This window comes from Carcharhinus amblyrhynchos, chromosome 28 (genome assembly GCF_965287045.1).
Source record: "Carcharhinus amblyrhynchos chromosome 28, sCarAmb.v2.hapA, whole genome shotgun sequence".
In the NCBI taxonomy this organism is placed as follows: Eukaryota; Metazoa; Chordata; class Chondrichthyes; order Carcharhiniformes; family Carcharhinidae; genus Carcharhinus; species Carcharhinus amblyrhynchos.
The window spans coordinates 4,051,869-4,068,810 of record NC_137351.1 but is presented as its reverse complement, the minus strand read 5'-3'; the positions used below and the strand labels follow the sequence as shown (position 1 = coordinate 4,068,810).

Below are 16,942 nucleotides of genomic sequence, written 5' to 3'. Positions count from 1 at the left end.
ATTCTGCTCCTAATGGATCAAACACAGCTAGTGCATCTCAAAAGCTGTGTCACTTAGGGTAGCACGGTGGCACAGTGGTTAACGCTGCTGCCTCACAGCGCCAGGGATCAGGGTTCGATTCCTGGCTTGGGTCATTGTCTGTGTGGGGTTTGCACGCTCTCCCCCGCGTCTGCATGGATTTTTTCCAAGTGGTCCGGTTTCCTCCCAAGTCTGAAAGACATGCTGGTTGGGGGCATTGACCCCAAAAGATGCCGGGGTGTGGCGACTAGGGGAATTTCACAGTAACTTCATTGCAGTGTTAATGTAAGTCTTACTTGTGACGAATAAATAAAAAAACAAATTTTACTTTTTTTCCCTGTACCATACTACCAGCTTCCCATTCCATTCTCAGCTTTCTCCCCTCTTCCTGTCTAGATCAGCTAACACACATACGCTGATAACTGAGAGCTCTGCATCTCTACCAGTTCTTGCAACCCCTGTATGGCTTCTGGCCTGGCAACCTGAAGCCTCAGTTGAGACACACATGCCCAGGTGAGTGGCAATTTTAACCAAGACACAGTTTGGCAGTGCCATACCCAGAGAGTGAGAAAAGAGGGATCAGTATCTCTCATTTTTCTGCATTGGGAGCAAAGCTGATTGCAGGTTAATCTGTCTCTGATGCTGTGTGTGCAGACAGTTCTTCTTCATGGTCCATGACTCCATGGCACACACTGTTAGGGCCTGATCTACCCGGTCTGGAAGATGCATGATTGCTGTGTGACACCGATTTGTGGCATCGAGTGCAAATGGATAGAAAGAGAATAAAAGCAAAATATTGTGAATGCTGGAACCTGAAACAAAAATACAAGACGCTGGAAAATCTCAGCAGGTCTGACAGCATCTGCGGAGAGAGAATAGAGCCAACGTTTTAATCTGGATGACCCTAGGTCAGGCAGGGTTGTGTTGGATATAAAGACGGGTTAGCAAGCCAGCCTCTTTCCATGTGGAAAGTTCACCTCACGCAAGAAGATTTCTTCATCCAAGCCCCAAACAAAAAGACAAGGATCAAATCTATTAATTGGCACTGATCTTGATTGTGTTTGGATTTTAAGAACACAGATGTATCACAATGCAAAGTTCCTCTCACCTTATTGAGGGAGGTCATAGAATCACACAATCCGTACGGTGCAGAAAGAGGCCATTCACCCATCGAGCCCGCAATGACAACAATCCCACCCAGGCCCCATCCACATAACCCCATGTTTTTACCCTGCTAATCCTCCTGATACTAAGGGACAATTTAACATGGCCAATCAAACTAACCTGCATATCTTTGGAGTCTGGGAGGAAACCAGAGCACCAGGAGGAAACCCACACAGACACGAGGAGAATGTACATACATTCACCAGAGGGTAGAATTGAACCTGGATCACCAGCACTGTGAGGAACCCAAAGACTTCGGACAACAGCGCCTGCTGAGTCAGGTCCAGAGACTGAATGCATTCTCATATAGAATCCCTACAGTGCAGAAAGAGGCCATTCAGCCCATTGAGTCTGCATTGGCCACAATCCTAACCAGGCCCGATTCCCAAAACACCACATATTTACTCTGCTAATCCCCGTGACACTAGGGTCAATTTAGCATGGCCAATCAACCTAATCTGCATATCTTTGGAGTGTGGGAGGAAACTGGAGCACCTGGAGGAAACCCACACAGTCATGGGACGTGCAAACTCCACACAGGCAGTCCGCCAAAGCCGGGAATCGAACTCGCGTCCCTGGTATTGTGAGGCAGCAGTGCTAACCACTATGCCACTGTGCCGCCCAACTACCATATCTACATATCTAACATCTATCTATAGTTCAGTGCCCTATCCATGGATTGTGTTCTCAAGAGACAACCACTGCTAATGAAGCTGTGCACCAATCCTAATTGGTAGGATTGCGGTTTAAGGATATGTGGTCTGTGCCCGAGCTATGGAACTGTGGCAATTCACCCTTCTCTCTGCTGCTTGTGAAGGGTTCTTGGTACCTGCTGTCCCCTGTAGAGAGGGCTTGTCAATTGTCTCAACCATGTAGTGACTGTCACGTGGCAGGTTTAAAGTTTTATTTATTAGTGTCACAAGTAAAGCTTACGTTAATACCGCAATGAAGTTTCTGTGAAAATCCCCTAGTCGCCACACTCCGGTACTTGTTCGGGTACACTGAGGGAGAATTTAGCATGACCAATACACCTAACCACCACGTCTTTCGGACTGTGGGAGGAAACAGGAGCACCCGGAAGAAACCTGTGTAGACACGAGGAGAACGCGCAGACTCCACACAAATAGTCACCCAAGACAGGAATTGAACCCAGGTTCCTGGCGTTGTGAGGCAGCATTACTAACCACTGTGCCGCCATGAAGAGGTAAGCAGGGGAATGGGTCAATCCACAATGTTGACTGTCTAGACAGTCACCAGGAGAGCAACATATGGAACAGAACAGGAGCAGAAATGGATCCTTGCGAGTGAGACCAACCAGCAGATGGCTGAGCAGTGAGTATGTTTTCAGGGGGATTTTCCTCTTAATATCTCAGAAATGGATCATTCACTGTTTCAAAATCTCAACTTCCGAGTTTGATTTAACACAAACACACATTAACACAAGACACTTAACTGACAGATTGTCTTTATTTATTTGTTAGCAAGGGAAGAGTCTTGGGTCAGAGACACACTCCACTGGACAATAAAAAATCCTGTTTTATACAATTCTGCAGCTCACAGTGAGTTGGGCTCAATCCAATCAGAAGTGTTACAAATGACATACTTTATGTTTTGATCCAATAGAAAAGATACTGAACCACTCTGGTCTATGAGATCATGCTACCTCGTGGGTACCCCAATATATCATCCCGAAGCCTGTCCTCAAGTCTCTTAGTCAGATATCATGTCTCTATTTTTGGATAGTGGCCTCACAAAGCATCTTCACTAAAAGAGTCTCAAATGGTATCCTATAATTGATAAAGGGGGGGCCTACAAAAGCCATTAGTATTGTATGGCCTTGTCAGTGAAGTTAACTGAATCTCTAAGGAACATGGTCAACTCAACTTGCCTTCAGGATATTCCCTGATAAGTTTTATTTATTACCACCATAATGAAACACATGTATACATTGCTTACCAATTCAATTGCTGAGCTTTTTATCACTACCTACAGTTTGAAGGGGTATCATTATGTTACCATTAATTCTTGTCAGTTCCCACTAAGTTCCCTACCATAACTCTTTCATTAGCTAAGACATTAATATCTTTCTGACTCTGTTTTGATTAGAAACTGTGAAGGCAGCTTCATTAAAACTCACTTTTGTATCCCTTGTTTCTGATAAGGTATCTGGTGAGATAATTAAATCTCCTTTATGGCCTTGTGATTCCAACAGCTGGGTGCTTTAAAGGAATGTATACAACATATGTTTGGTTTCAAAGGGGCACTCTATAACTGTGCATCTAAGTTTCTTTGTTTGATTTCTCAAATGTATAGAAAATATATTTATATGTATGGATTAGTTAAAGGTATTACATGTACCTTTAAAACTACAAAGTACTTAAAACACCTCATTACGATTACTAGCAAAGATGCTGCCCATTGATAAAGTGAATTCTGCATCTAAGTTGATTAAACAAAAACCTTGGCAGAGTCTGCCAACCTAAAAATAGCCCTTTTCCTTTCTATCTTTCTTCAACTGAAATGAGAATTAATTCAACATCTCAGCCTCTCCCTCTGACTGCATCGGCTGATCCTATGGCCCATTCATTTCAGTCATGTTCAAAGTTAGTCTCCTGATTATAGTGTGGCTATTAAATCCACATTCAAGTTCTATTCTGATGTACCATCCCTACCAAGGCACTGGGAAGCACCATTTTTGGAGGCAATAGCCGAGTGGTATTATCTTGAGAATATTAATCCAGAAACTCAGTCCATGTTCTGAGGACCCAGGTTCAAATCCCGCCACGGCAGATGGTGGAATTTGAACTCAGTAAAAAATAATCTGGAATTAAGGATCTACTGATGACCATGAAACCATTGTTGATTGTCGGAAAAACCCATCTGGTTCACTAATGATTGAATTCAATCAAAATTATTTGGAATTAAGAATCTACTCTGACCCTACATTTAAGGAGCATCTTGACAAATAGGATGGGAATAGAGGGATATGGTCCCTGGAAGGGTAGGAGGTTTTAATTCAAAGAGTCAGCGGGTTGGTGCAAGCTTGGAGGGCCATAGGGCCAGTTCCTGTATTGTAATTTTTTTTTTGTACTGATGATCCATTGTCGAAAAAACCCATCTGATTCACTAATGTCCTTTAAGGAAGGAAATCTGCCATCTTGACCTGGTCTGACCTATATGTGACTCCAGAGCCACAGCAATGTGGTTGACTCTCAACTGCCCTCTGATCAAGGGCAACTTGGGATGGGCAATAAATGCTGGCCAGGCAGCGATGCCTGAGTCCCACGAATGAATTAAAAAAAAGATAGTTACTTGGCAATAGGATTCCACCAGTTAATAAGGAGCCACCTTGATGCGGGAGAAGTTGGTTTATTTCCTGATTATTTGCCGGAACTTCACAAATGAGACACTACAGATGACAAAACCTCAAAATCCCATGAACGATGGGGCTTGTGACTTGGGAAAAGAAATAGTTGAATGAAATGGGCATGAAGCAGGAGTCAGCACAGCAGGCATCACCAGTAACAGGTTTCAACCTGTACACAACTGAATAAACCTTCAATCAAATGAATGTGCAAAACCAACAAATGCTGAGTTACATAAACAGTAACATCTGCAAGTGACTTAATAACAGTCTTCCCACTCATTATAGTGACACATCAGCGCATTCAGAGAAGGAGAGAAACAGGGGGATAGGTGAAGCGAGAGACGCAGAAAAGTCACAGGCCGATTTGTTCTCTCTATAGTCTGAAATGATGGAGGTTCATTGCAGGTGTTGATGGCCCAGTGGTTAACACTGCTGCCTCACAGCACCAGGGGCCTGGGTTTGATTCCTGGTTTGGGTCACTGTCAATGAGGGGTCTGCACATTCTCCCCATGTCTGCGTGGGTTTCCTCCGGATACTCCAGTTTCCTCCCATAGTCCAAAGGACGTGTTGGTAGGTGCATTGGCCAAATTCTCTCTCATTGTACCTGAACAGACTCTGAAGTGGTGACTAGGGGATTTCACAGTAACTTCATTGCAGTATTAATGTAAACCTGCTTGTGACACTAATAAATAAACTTTTACAATAAATAAACTCAGCTAATGTTATGGGGACCTGTGTTCAAATCACGCCACAGTAGGCAGTGGAATTTGAATTCAATAAAATATATCTGGAATTAAGAATCTAATGATGACCATGAAACCATTACCAATTGTTGGAAAAGCCCACCTGGCTCACTAATGTTCTTCAGGGAAGGAAATCTGCTGTCCTTACCTGGCCTGGCCTACATGTGACTCCAGAGCCACAGCAATGTGGTTGACTCTCGACTGCCCTCTGATCAAGGGCAACTAGGGATGGGCAATAAATGCTGGCCAGCCAGTAACGCCCATGTACACACTTAAGTGGAGGCAAAATGAAAAGGAACAGAGGTCAAAGGAAGCAAGATGAAAGGAGGAAAGGAAGAGAAAAGGTATAAATAAAAGATACATTTCCCTTTCATATCACCTTTTTCTTTTTGGCTGAAACAGAGACAGAATTAATTATGGAACTGTGTCTTTCACTTTGGAATGGGATACCATTTCTAACCTGAAAATGAGCTAGCATCTTTGGGCAAGGAACCAGCTGACCCTGTGCTGCTGACTTGCATTAATGATTCAGGCAAAGAGACGGAGAGAAGAGAGAATAATGTAACTAAGTTTGCTGATGAGGCAAAGTTCGGTGGGAATGTAATCTGTGAGGAAGACACAAAGAAGTTGGAAAGAGAAAGAGATCGCAAAGTGAGTCAGGAGCAAGGTGGTATCTGGACTATAATGCGGTGGAGAATGAGGTTATTTACTTTGCTAGTAACAATAGAGAAATGGAATTCTTCTAAAAAAGGTGTGAAATTTGTAAGTGTCAATCTTCAGAGGTAGAATTGATGTGGAGATGCCAGCGTTGGACTGGGGTAGGCACAGTAAGAAGTCTCACAACACCAGGTTAAAGTCCAACAAGTTTATTTGGAATCACAAGTTTTTGAAGCACTGCTCCTTTATCACTCCCCTGATGAAGGGGCAGCACTCCAAAAGCTCATAAATTCCAAATCTAAGCATTGGTAACTAAGATGAGAAGCTTGTCCTATAATGAGAGGCTGAGTAAATTGGGCCAATACTCTATGAAGTTAAGAGATGATCTCATTGAAATATAGAAGATTATGAAGGGGTGTAACAGGGTAGAAACTGAGAGGTAGTTCTCCCCTGGCAGGGGAATATAGAACACAGGGGCACAGTGTCAGAATGGAGCGGGGGGAGGGGGGTGGGGGTGGTTGTGGTCGGGGGGGTTGGGGAGGTCGATCATTAAGGACTAACCGGGGTTATGAATCTTTGGCATTCTCTGTCCCAGAAAGTAGGATGCTCCACAAATGAATATATTTAAGGCTGAAATAGAGAGATCTTTGCTTGCTTAGGGGATATTGGGGAGCAGGCAGGAAAGTGGAGTTGAGGTCAAAGATCAGGCGTGGTCATGTTGAAAATGATTTTGGGAGCCTGATTCAGCGAGGGTTAGAAAATTGAAAAAATGAATTACAGATTCAGTTCAATGTGAGGAAACATTCAGAGGTTCCACAGTAGCAGCTATGGTTAAAGAAATCCATGAACTTAATCAGAGTAATGTATGGCTTTAGGAGCTGTGTGGGCCAGAATTTTCCACATATCACCCACCTCCTACCCCCAGCGTATTTTTCAGCAACTGCCATTGGCCACTGGCAGAATCTCATGGTCCCACTGAGCTCTATGGTGTTTTGGAAGGCTGGCGTGTGCCACAGCCAGGAAACCCACCCCAGGGGGCTGTGTGGGGGGAGGGGGGGGGGGAGGGTCGCCTTCAGCAGGACCAGAATATCCTGCCAGCAGGAAGGGCCACAACATCCTGCCTATTGTCCACTTCTGCTCCTGTTCCTTTTCTCTTATGATGTTACTTCGCACATTTGTGCACGTGTGTCTGTGCATGTGCATTTCGATGTGTCCATCTGTTCATGTGTTGTAATTTCGTGGTGCTGAAGCCAGTGGGTTTTTTTTATTCATTCGTGGGACATGGGCATCGCTGGCTGGCCAACATTTATTGCCTGTCCCTAGTTGCCCGAGAGCAGTCGAGTGTTAACCACATTGATGTGGCTCTGGAGTCACATGTAGGCCAGACCAGGTAAGGATGGCAGATTTCCTTTCCCTAAGGACATCAATGAACCAGATGGGGTTTTCCAACAATGGTTTCATGGTCATCAGTAGATTCTTAATTCCAGATTTTTTTTATTGAATTCATATTCCACCATCTGCCATTGCAGGATTTGAACCCAGGTCCCCAGGACATTAGCTGAGTTTCTGGTTTAATAGTTTAGTGATAATACTATCGCCTCCCCATGTTTTGCAGTCTTTCCTAAGAGGGATAACCTATATGTATTGACATTGATGGCAAGAAGGAATTTGCCCATCAGGGCTCAGAACAAGAGCCAAATATTTACATCCCACCAAGCTATGACATTTCACAGCTTTCCATCCTTCCGTTAGTTAATACTACACCCACGTTTTTACTGTTGTGTTAGTTTGTGACAAGATGCAACATGATGTAGCTGATGTGCCTGACACTTCTCTGTGACTCAGTGTTGGGTTGAATGTGTTCCAGGTGGGTGGTCACACCATGCTTCCAATCCGCTGGATGCCTCCTGAGAGTATAATGTATCGTAAGTTCACCACTGAGAGTGATGTCTGGAGCTTCGGAGTGATCCTGTGGGAGATCTTCACCTACGGCAAACAGCCCTGGTTCCAGCTCTCAAACAATGAGGTAAGGTAACAGGGAGAAACACTGTTGGAAAGGCGTTGGGCAGAGAGAAAGGCAAGAATTGCTACAGTGAACATAAACATTTTAAAAAAGTTTACTTATTTGTCACAGGTAAGGCTTGCATTAACACTGCAATGAAGTTACTGTGAAATTCCCCTAGTTGCCATACTTTAGTGCCTACTTAGGTCATTGCACCTAACCAACAGGTCTTTCAGACTGTGGGAGGAAATTGGAGCAACTGGAGGAAACCCATGCAGGCATGGGGGGAATGTGTAAACTCTGCACAGACAGTGACCCAAGCTGGGAATCGAACCCAGGTCCCTGGTGCTGTGAGGCAGCAGTGCTAACCACTGTGCCACTGTGCGCCCCTCCACCCCCTGGGGCTTAGAGACACAAGCCGGTACGAGCAGAAAGCCGACTGACCTCATTCTTCGGTCTCTCAGAGTGCACAACGTTCATTCCACAACTGGGTCAATTTGTGTTTCCTCAAGTCACAATGCAAAGCATTAGTCTGAATGAGCAAGGACAGATTACAATGAGTAACTGATACTCTGCGGTTGCTGTGGGCTCATTTCTCAATGCTTAACACAAGATTTTTTATGACTTTAGAATACTGCGCGGAAGCTGTGGACTGCTCCACTTAAGTTAATGATTTTTTCCAGTCATATCTGCGACTGCAGAACCTACGTACATTTCCCGTAATTCATCTTTCCAATTTTCTAATCCTCTGTGAATCTCTCAATATTGTTCCTTTCTCTTTGAACCGCCTTTAACCGCTCCCCCTCACCTCACTCTCCCCTCCTCCACCCCAACACACGACTGCAAAATTCCTGGATCAAACTGCCACACTTTACTGGTCACAGCTGGGTCCTGACCATCCAGCCATCACTGGCCACCTTTATTTCCTTTTATTTAGCCAATTGATTTGTTCACTGTACATCCTCATTTATGCAGACAGCCCACAATCTGACCATAAATGCCGTGACTAATTTTCTTTTGAAACGTGGTGACGGTCGGGCACTGAAGGCTACAAGTTGGCATGCAGTGTGCTTATAGCTGTTCTATTCCTGGTATACTATTGTGTCCAGAAAAATCATTGCTTTCTCATATCTTTGTTTCCTCAACTATAAGATTAGCAGACAGCTAGCTTGGTCAGTAGAGCATGGAACTCTTAATCCCAGGGTCCTGGCTTCAAGCCCCACATTAGCTGCTCTAGTTTTGGGCAGCAAGGTGGCACAGTGGTTAGCACTGCTGCCCACAGTGCCATGGAGCTGGCTTCAATCCCAACTTTGGGTCACTGACTGTGTGGGGTTTGCACATTCTCCCCGTATCTGCTTGGGTTTCCTCCGGGTGCTCCAGTTTCCTCCCACAGTCCAAAGATGTGCGGGTTAGGTTGATTGGCCATGCTAAATTGCCCCTAAGTGTCAGGGGGATTAGTAGGGTAAATGCATGGCGTTATGGTGATAGGGCCTGGGTAGGATTGTTGTCAGTGCAGGCTCAACGGGCTGAATGGCCTCCTTCTGTACTGTAGGGATTCTATGATGTCTATGAAGCGATGTACATCTAAGCATTTTTTTTTAAGTTTTGAAGTTTATTTATTAGTATCACAAGTAGGCTTACATTAACACTGCAATGAAGTTACTGTGAAAATCCCCTAATCGTCACACCACTTGCAGACTCGGGGAGAATGTGTAAACTATGCAGACAGTGACCCAAACCAGGAATCGAACCTGGGTCCCTGGGGCTGTGAGGCAGCAGTGCTAACCACTGTACCACCACACCATAGCTGGTGCCCAGTGCTTTAACCAGCCTTCAACAACTCTACCTTGAAGCAGATTGAATTGACTATCAAGCATCAATTTTCCTTGACCAAAACTAACCACTTCACATCATCCTTAAGGGGAAAGACAGGTTATTTCCTTTCACTACCAAACATCAGCCATGAATAACAAGAGGCTGGAACTTTGTCCCTCTGAAGATCGTGACCATCTCTGCAGCTGCTTCCCCACCTTCTCTTATTGCAGCATGACACGTTCCTGCAATCCCTCTAACATCTCAATTTTTCTGATTCCAGCCTTTTTTTGCATGGTTTCCCTCCATTCCCCAGCACACTCCATCCCTGAAACTCTTCCTTTTACTCACCTACATACAAACAAGGAACGAGGAACTGGAGTAGGCCATTCAGCCCCTCAAGCCTGCTCTGCCATTTAATAAGGGCTGATCACCTCAAATCTGTATTCCTCCTCCCTCCGATAATCTATTGCCCCCTAGTTTATCCAGAATCCATCCACCCCTGCCTTAAAAAGACTCTGCTTCCACTGCCTTTTCAGGAAGACAGTTTCAAGGATTCATGACGGCACAGCATGGTAGCACTGTGGTTAGCGCTGCTGCCCCACAGCATCAAGGACCTGGGTTCAATTGGGTGACTGTGCGGCATTTGCACATTCTCCCCATGTCTGTGTGGGTTTCCTCCAGGTGCTCAGGTTTCCTCCCACAGTCCAAAGACATGTGGATTAGCTGCATTGGCCATACTAAATTGCCCCTTCGTGTCAGGGGTATTAGCTGGGTAAATACATCAATAGGGAGTGGGTGGGATCTTCTTGGTGCAGGATTGATGGGCCAAATGGCCTCCTTTTTGCACTGAAAGGGTTCTATGATTCTAGAACCCTCTGAGAGGAAAACAGTTTGCCTCATCTCCATTTAAAATGTGCGACCCTTTATTTTTAAACAGTGCCCCCCTAATTCTAGAGTTCCACAACAGGAATCATTCTCTCCACATCCATCCTGCCAATACACATCAGGATTTTATTGTTGGAATTCTACTACCCTTCCACCATGGGAATCAGAGCAGGCGAGGGGCGGACAATGGGAATGTTTGTTGACCTCGGGCAGGATTCTGAGGATTACGAGGCCGTAAGATTCTGTCCAATATGTTTCAATCAAGTCATCTCTTATTCTTCTAAACTCCACTGGATACAAGCTAAGCTGGCCCAGCCTTTCCTCATAAGACAACCCACCCATTCCTGGTATTGTTCCCCTTCTCAGCTTCTTTTAAGACACTTCTTAAAACTGCTGTCTTACAGCAAGCTTTAGAGCACCTCATAAGTTCTTTTTCTCAAGGTGCCAATGCTCTGGGGGGGGCGGGGGGGTGCTATTTGCCTATTGTACAGGTGCTACCTAAATGCAGGTTGTTATTGCTGTTACCTCAGTTGAAGTTACCCTTTGAGGTCGAGGTTCTGCCTCTCTCCTACCAGCATTCTGTACCCACAAATCTCCGGACCTGGGCAGACTTGGCACTCACTGTATTACTGGGTAATTATGCTTGGGAACAGGTGATCACAACTAAATACCACCAAAGTTAAAATTTAATTAATTAGACAAATTAATGCCATGTATAATGCAAGAGGAAGGGATTAATCAATTTGTTCATAAAGCTGTGAAGATTTAATTTTCTTTATTGTCATTTAATTTTTCTGTTTCGATGTTCTCTCGGTTCCCGATGCATCATTTTGCCTGGTAATTAACTGCTTGCCGCAGGCAGTGAGTGAGCGGTGCAGTTGACTTTGACTATGAGCCAGATGAGTTTCTCTTTTCGTTTGCATAATGCTGTTTAGCAAAGCAGTGTTCCCACGATGTGATCACTGTCCAACCTGTTGCTGTTTCACATAAGTAGGCTTTATCGGAGTCGTCAGCGCATAATTACCACAGTGGCTAGTTAGATGATGACTCACCCTATCACATTCAGCCACCGAACCAATAAGAGGTCCACTTACTAAAATATACAGATTAGGTACGTTTGGAGAGAAAAAAATGATGAATCATTTGCTGGATAATATTAACCCAGAAGCACCAGCCATATCCCTTCTGGGTGATATAGTTTAGTTTAAGTTTATTTATTAGTGTTGTTAGTGCGCTTACATTAACACTGCAATGCAGTTATTGTGAAAATCCCCGAGCCGCCCCGCTCTGGCACCTGTGCAGGTACGCTGAGGGAGAATTTAGCATGGCCAATACACCTAACCTGCACTTCTTTCAGACTGTGGGAGGAAACCGGGAAGAAGCCCACGCAGACACGGGGAAGAATGTGCAAATTCCATGCAGACAGTGACTTAAGCTGGGAATCGAACCTGGATCGCTGGCGCTGTGAGGCAGCAAGCCACTGCTGTCTTGCAGCCCCAAGGACCCGAGTTCAATTCCAGCCTGGGGTCACTGTCTGTGTGAAGTTTCCATGTTCTCCCCATGTCTGCGGGGGTTTTTGATAGGTACTTCAGTTTCCTCCAATGTTCCAAAGATGTGCAGGTTAGGTTGCTTGGCCATGCTAAATTGCCCCTTAGTGTCCCGAGATAAGTAGGTTAGGTGGGATTAGTGAGGTAATTAATGGGCTTATGGGGACAGGGGAGGGGCGGGCCTGGGTAAGATGCTCAATATGTGAGGTTACGGGGTAAGCCTGGGTAAGAGTTGATGCAGACTTGATGGGCCGAATGGCCTCCTTTTACACTGTATGGATTTTATGATTCAATGATATTAACCTCCTGAATACAGGGCATTTCCTTGCTGGATGGTATTAACCTCTCGAGTACTGGACATTGTTCAATGACCATCAGTGGCTATACCACAGAGTCTGTAACGGATTCATGCGTCTTTCTTGCAGAACCACCTCAGGCTAAAGGGACGATCTTTTAAAACAAGGATGAGAAGGAATTTCTTCAGCCAGAGAGTGGTGAATCTGTGGAACTCTTTGCCGCAGAAGGCTGTGGAGGCCGGGTCATTGAGTGTCTTTAAGACAGAGATAGACAGGTTCTTGATTAATAAGGGGATCGGGGATTATGGGGAACATGCAGGAGAATGGGGATGAGAAAAATATCAGCCATGATTGAATGGCGGAGCAGACTCGATGGGCCGAGTGGCCTAACTCTGCTCCTATGTCTTGTGGTCTTATGGTCTTAACAAGCTTCTTTCAAGGCAGCCAGTGTATTTATTCTGCCCTGTTGGCATTTCTGTTCAGTACTTGACTGGGAAACAATTGGAGCTGATTTGAATGAAACTGAGGGAGCTTTCTGTTTAATTGCAGGTGATTGAATGTATTACACAAGGGCGTGTGCTGGAGAGGCCGAGAGTCTGTCCCAAGGAGGTGTACGACATCATGCTGGGCTGTTGGCAGCGGGAACCCCAGCAACGGCTGAGCATTAAAGACATTCACCGGATACTCCAAGCTCTGGGCAAGACCTCCCCCATCTACCTGGATATTCTCGGCTAGAGGGCAAAGTGCGGCGGCCCCCTCCTGAATGTACTCTAATCCCAACAGTAAACTCCGGCTTCATTTGGGAAATGAAAAAAAAAGTGAAGTGCCTGCTGTATATAAAATGTACAGTTGTTTCTGAGGCAGTTTTCCTGATACCTGCACACAGAAACTGTAAAGGAGCTCAGTCCCAAAACAAAAATCCCCTCCAGACTGGTGAAACCTAGTCACTTTATCCTGAGCCTCACATTTTTGAAACACAGGACAGATCCCCCTGCTCCAAATTTATCCGGATAACTATTTATAACACTGGGCCAGGCCAATATCTCAGCGTCAACTCTCCATCAGGGTTGAGGTGTTCTTGCCATTTGCACCTCCAGATTTCACCGGTTCAGAGCAGGGGCCCCAGTGTGAAAAAGCTGCCCCCACTCCCCACCCACCCCCTCTCTCTCTCTCTCTCACCTTCAGGGTTTGTCACAGTGAGATCGGATCAGGAGCTAAGGGAGATCTGCCTTCAAAGACGCATGGACCATCGTTCACCTGCTAAGGGATCAACGGGCCATTTTTCAAACTCTCTTCGGGGCAAATTGCTTAACCATTACATGGGGTGTTCCTGCAAACTGGTGAATTGCAGCCAGCAGGCGACTTCCGGGGCCAGTTTGGCTACTGAGCTGGAAAACCCAATGGTCACAGCGATGGTCCCACTAAAGGACTTGGTTAGAATGAAGCTGGCTGCTACTTTGGCCACTTCTATGTACTTTTTTTGTCAACAAACTGTCATTTTAAAGTTGTGTGCTGCAGTAATGACGCTTTAAATAGACACCTGTATCATCGCCTGTATATTTAAACCCAGAAATGCTGTCATTTTATTTTCATTTCCAGGTGGCCGCACTGAGCAATGTTGTAAGAGGAAAGTGAACACTGTGGGGGCCAGGACGATCTCTCGTCCCATTCACTTCCATTGCTGCAGCTCCATGGGCAATGAGTTACAGACTCCCCGCTGCTGCCTGTTGTAAGAGAGTAAAGCTGGGTGGAATCTACTCACCACCCCCTCCATGTTATCAATAAAGCCTTAGTAGCCTGCATGTCCATGCAATGACTGGTGTGCCCAGTAGATAGGAGCAATTGGTACCAATCCAGTTGCTGCTTGCCTCCTCCACCAGTCATCTCTGTGGAAGGGAAAAGGTATGACCAACCACTAGCTGGTGTGGAGCTCCTTGTGTCTGGACATTCCCCATTCTCACGTTGAGATGGGAAACTGGAGACCTCCTTGAGGCTAAAATAATTTCAGGAGTGGCTGGGCGTGGCCACTGAGTATTAGTGCCCACCAGCCTCAGCGATTTCTCCCCCTTAGGGAAGCGATAGTTGTCTGAGCTGGAAGGAGCCCTAAATCGCAGGATGGCACTTCCCACCTCTCCATGTTGTTGGCAGCCTGTGCTTTATCTGTGGGATGCCCAGCATCCGGGCTTGTGCCAACTGTAGACCTGGTCTTCCCTGAAAAAGTTGGAACCCTGAGCAGGGAGATGACAGCCCCAGTCTGAACATCAAGCTTAGAGCAGCAGCACCCCACAGCTTCCTTGTATAGTTTCCCGCTCACAGCTTTGTACCGAACCATCTCAAAGAAACTGTGCTCCGAGTGACTCACATTATAAAGAACCCAGATGTTTGCGGGGAGACGGGACTCTCCTGAAGAAGCCTGGATTGTATCAAAGGAAGCAGTGCGCTTAGTATACCAGCTTCATCTTCCCAAGCTTCTGATGCAAGCGCCTAACTCTCTTACCTACAGTTCCAATTCGTGCTGAACTGGGGAGAAGGTGAAAGAGCCCAGTCACGCCTATCCCTTGCAGACACTGACATTTACAAAACTGGCCAACTGACAATTAAACAAAAGATGGAAACACTGTCGACTGCAGCCCAGCAGGTCAATGCGCTGGGTTCCAAGTCATGGCTAGCAACTCTGGAGGCTTGATGCTGTACACCTGAAGGACTTAAACTGGGGGCAGATAAGAGCGGCACTGTGTGGGACAGAGCAAGTGCACTCCCTCAGTTATTTACTTGTTTTATGGGATATCCCCACTTCAGGATCACTCCAAAACAAGTTGAAGAGTTGAAAAGCTACAGGAAGCACTTTCATTGGTTGTTAAGTTATTTCTTTACTGTTTTTTTGTTTAAACTTAGCCCATCTTTGGTTTAGCTCTTCATGTTGCTCTCCAGCAGAAGGGATTTAAGCAATGTTTTGCTGCTATGTATGAGCCATTCTCCTCCTCGGTACCCCCTAAGAACTTCCAGATCTGAAAGTGAGCTGGGAATTCCTGAAAATCAGGGAATTAATGTCCACCCGGTAAGGTGCAGGATTTCATCCACTGTGTGCAAGAAGCGCCGTCCTGGGACTGACAATTAAATTGCGACAGGACTGGCACCAGGGTCAAGGATAGTAGTGACACTGGCACCAATACACTTTAATAACAAGGAGGTAAAAAATGACTCTGGGCACTTTGTGTGTGGCATAATTATAAAAAAAAAGGGTTAGTGGAACATTTCTCTTGTATCTCTTGCTATTTTGTAAACACGTTTCCAATCTCATTGCAAACTCCAAGTGGAGGAAACCTCCAGCAGTGCATTAATGATACCACTACACGCGGCACCAGAAGGGTGCCCCAAAGGCTTGGTGTTGGCCATGTTCTGTGACCCCCTACGGCTGAGCAACAGCAATGCGAGAGCGGGCAAGTGAGATACCAAGGCCGGATCCACCATTTACCAATTTCTAATCCCTATCAACAGGGAGCAGCATTACAATTCATTGTCCACCTGCCCCCCCCCCCCCCCCCGCCCAATCCCTCACCATTCAGAAATACAGGAGAATTTGGGTAGTTTTTAATGTGACTGTGGAAACCTCTGTGTAACACTAGTACTTTATTTCCTTGGAAGTGCAGTTAGCTGGAATGATCATTAAAGACTCAGTAATTACTGGGCTCTATTATTCCATGTAGGCTACAATCTGACAGCCTTCGCCGTTTACAATATATTCATCATCTACCATCTGAGTGGTTCTCTGTCAATCTTAAACCGATTAAAAAACAGAAAGGTCGAAAAGACTGTTTCGCAAAAATTCTGACTAAAGCTAAAAAAACGCACTTTTTTTTTTGAAGGTAGACCTGCGACTGAGTTGACTGAACTAAACTTCAGCTGAAATATCTTTGCTCACATCTTACACCTGAGCTTCTCAGGTGGAGTAATTATCTAAATGGATAGACAGTAAAATGCCTTCACACCGAGCCATAAATCCACAGCCCCGTGACATTTGATTAATCAATGCAAGGTGGCCAAAGCCAGCGGACTGAGAGACCATCCTGTGTCTCATCTCCCACATTTTAAAACAATTCTCTTTTGATTTGATTTATTATTGTCACGTGTATTAGCATACAGTGAAAAGTATTGTTTCTTGCACGCTTCACAAACAAGGCATACCATTCACAGACTGCAGAATGTAGTGTTACATTCATCACTAGAGTGTAGAGAAAGATCAACTTAATGGAGACTAGTTCCATTCAAAAGTCTGACGGCAGCAAGGAAGAAGCTGTTCTTGAGTCGGTTGGTATGTGACCTCAGACTTTTGTATCTTTTTCTGAATGGAAGAAGGTGGGAGGGAGAATGGCCGGGGTGCTGGCTGAGGTCCTTAATTGTGCTGGCTGCTTTGCCATGGCAGTAGGAATTGTAGACGGAGTCAATGG

At 45.4% G+C, this 16,942-nt stretch overlaps 1 protein-coding gene across 1 annotated transcript in view; it reads left to right on the top strand.

Moving 5' to 3' along the window:
• Nucleotides 1–13,229, top strand: part of LOC145359671 (NT-3 growth factor receptor-like) — a 760,567-nt gene extending 747,338 nt beyond the window's left edge. Inside the window, exons 15-16 of the mRNA XM_080214410.1 lie at nt 7,817–7,975; nt 13,044–13,229. Of these exons, the coding sequence (XP_080070536.1) occupies nt 7,817–7,975; nt 13,044–13,229 (345 nt within the window). The remainder of the gene's footprint in view (nt 1–7,816; nt 7,976–13,043) is intronic.
• Nucleotides 13,230–16,942: the final 3,713 nt, after the last annotated feature.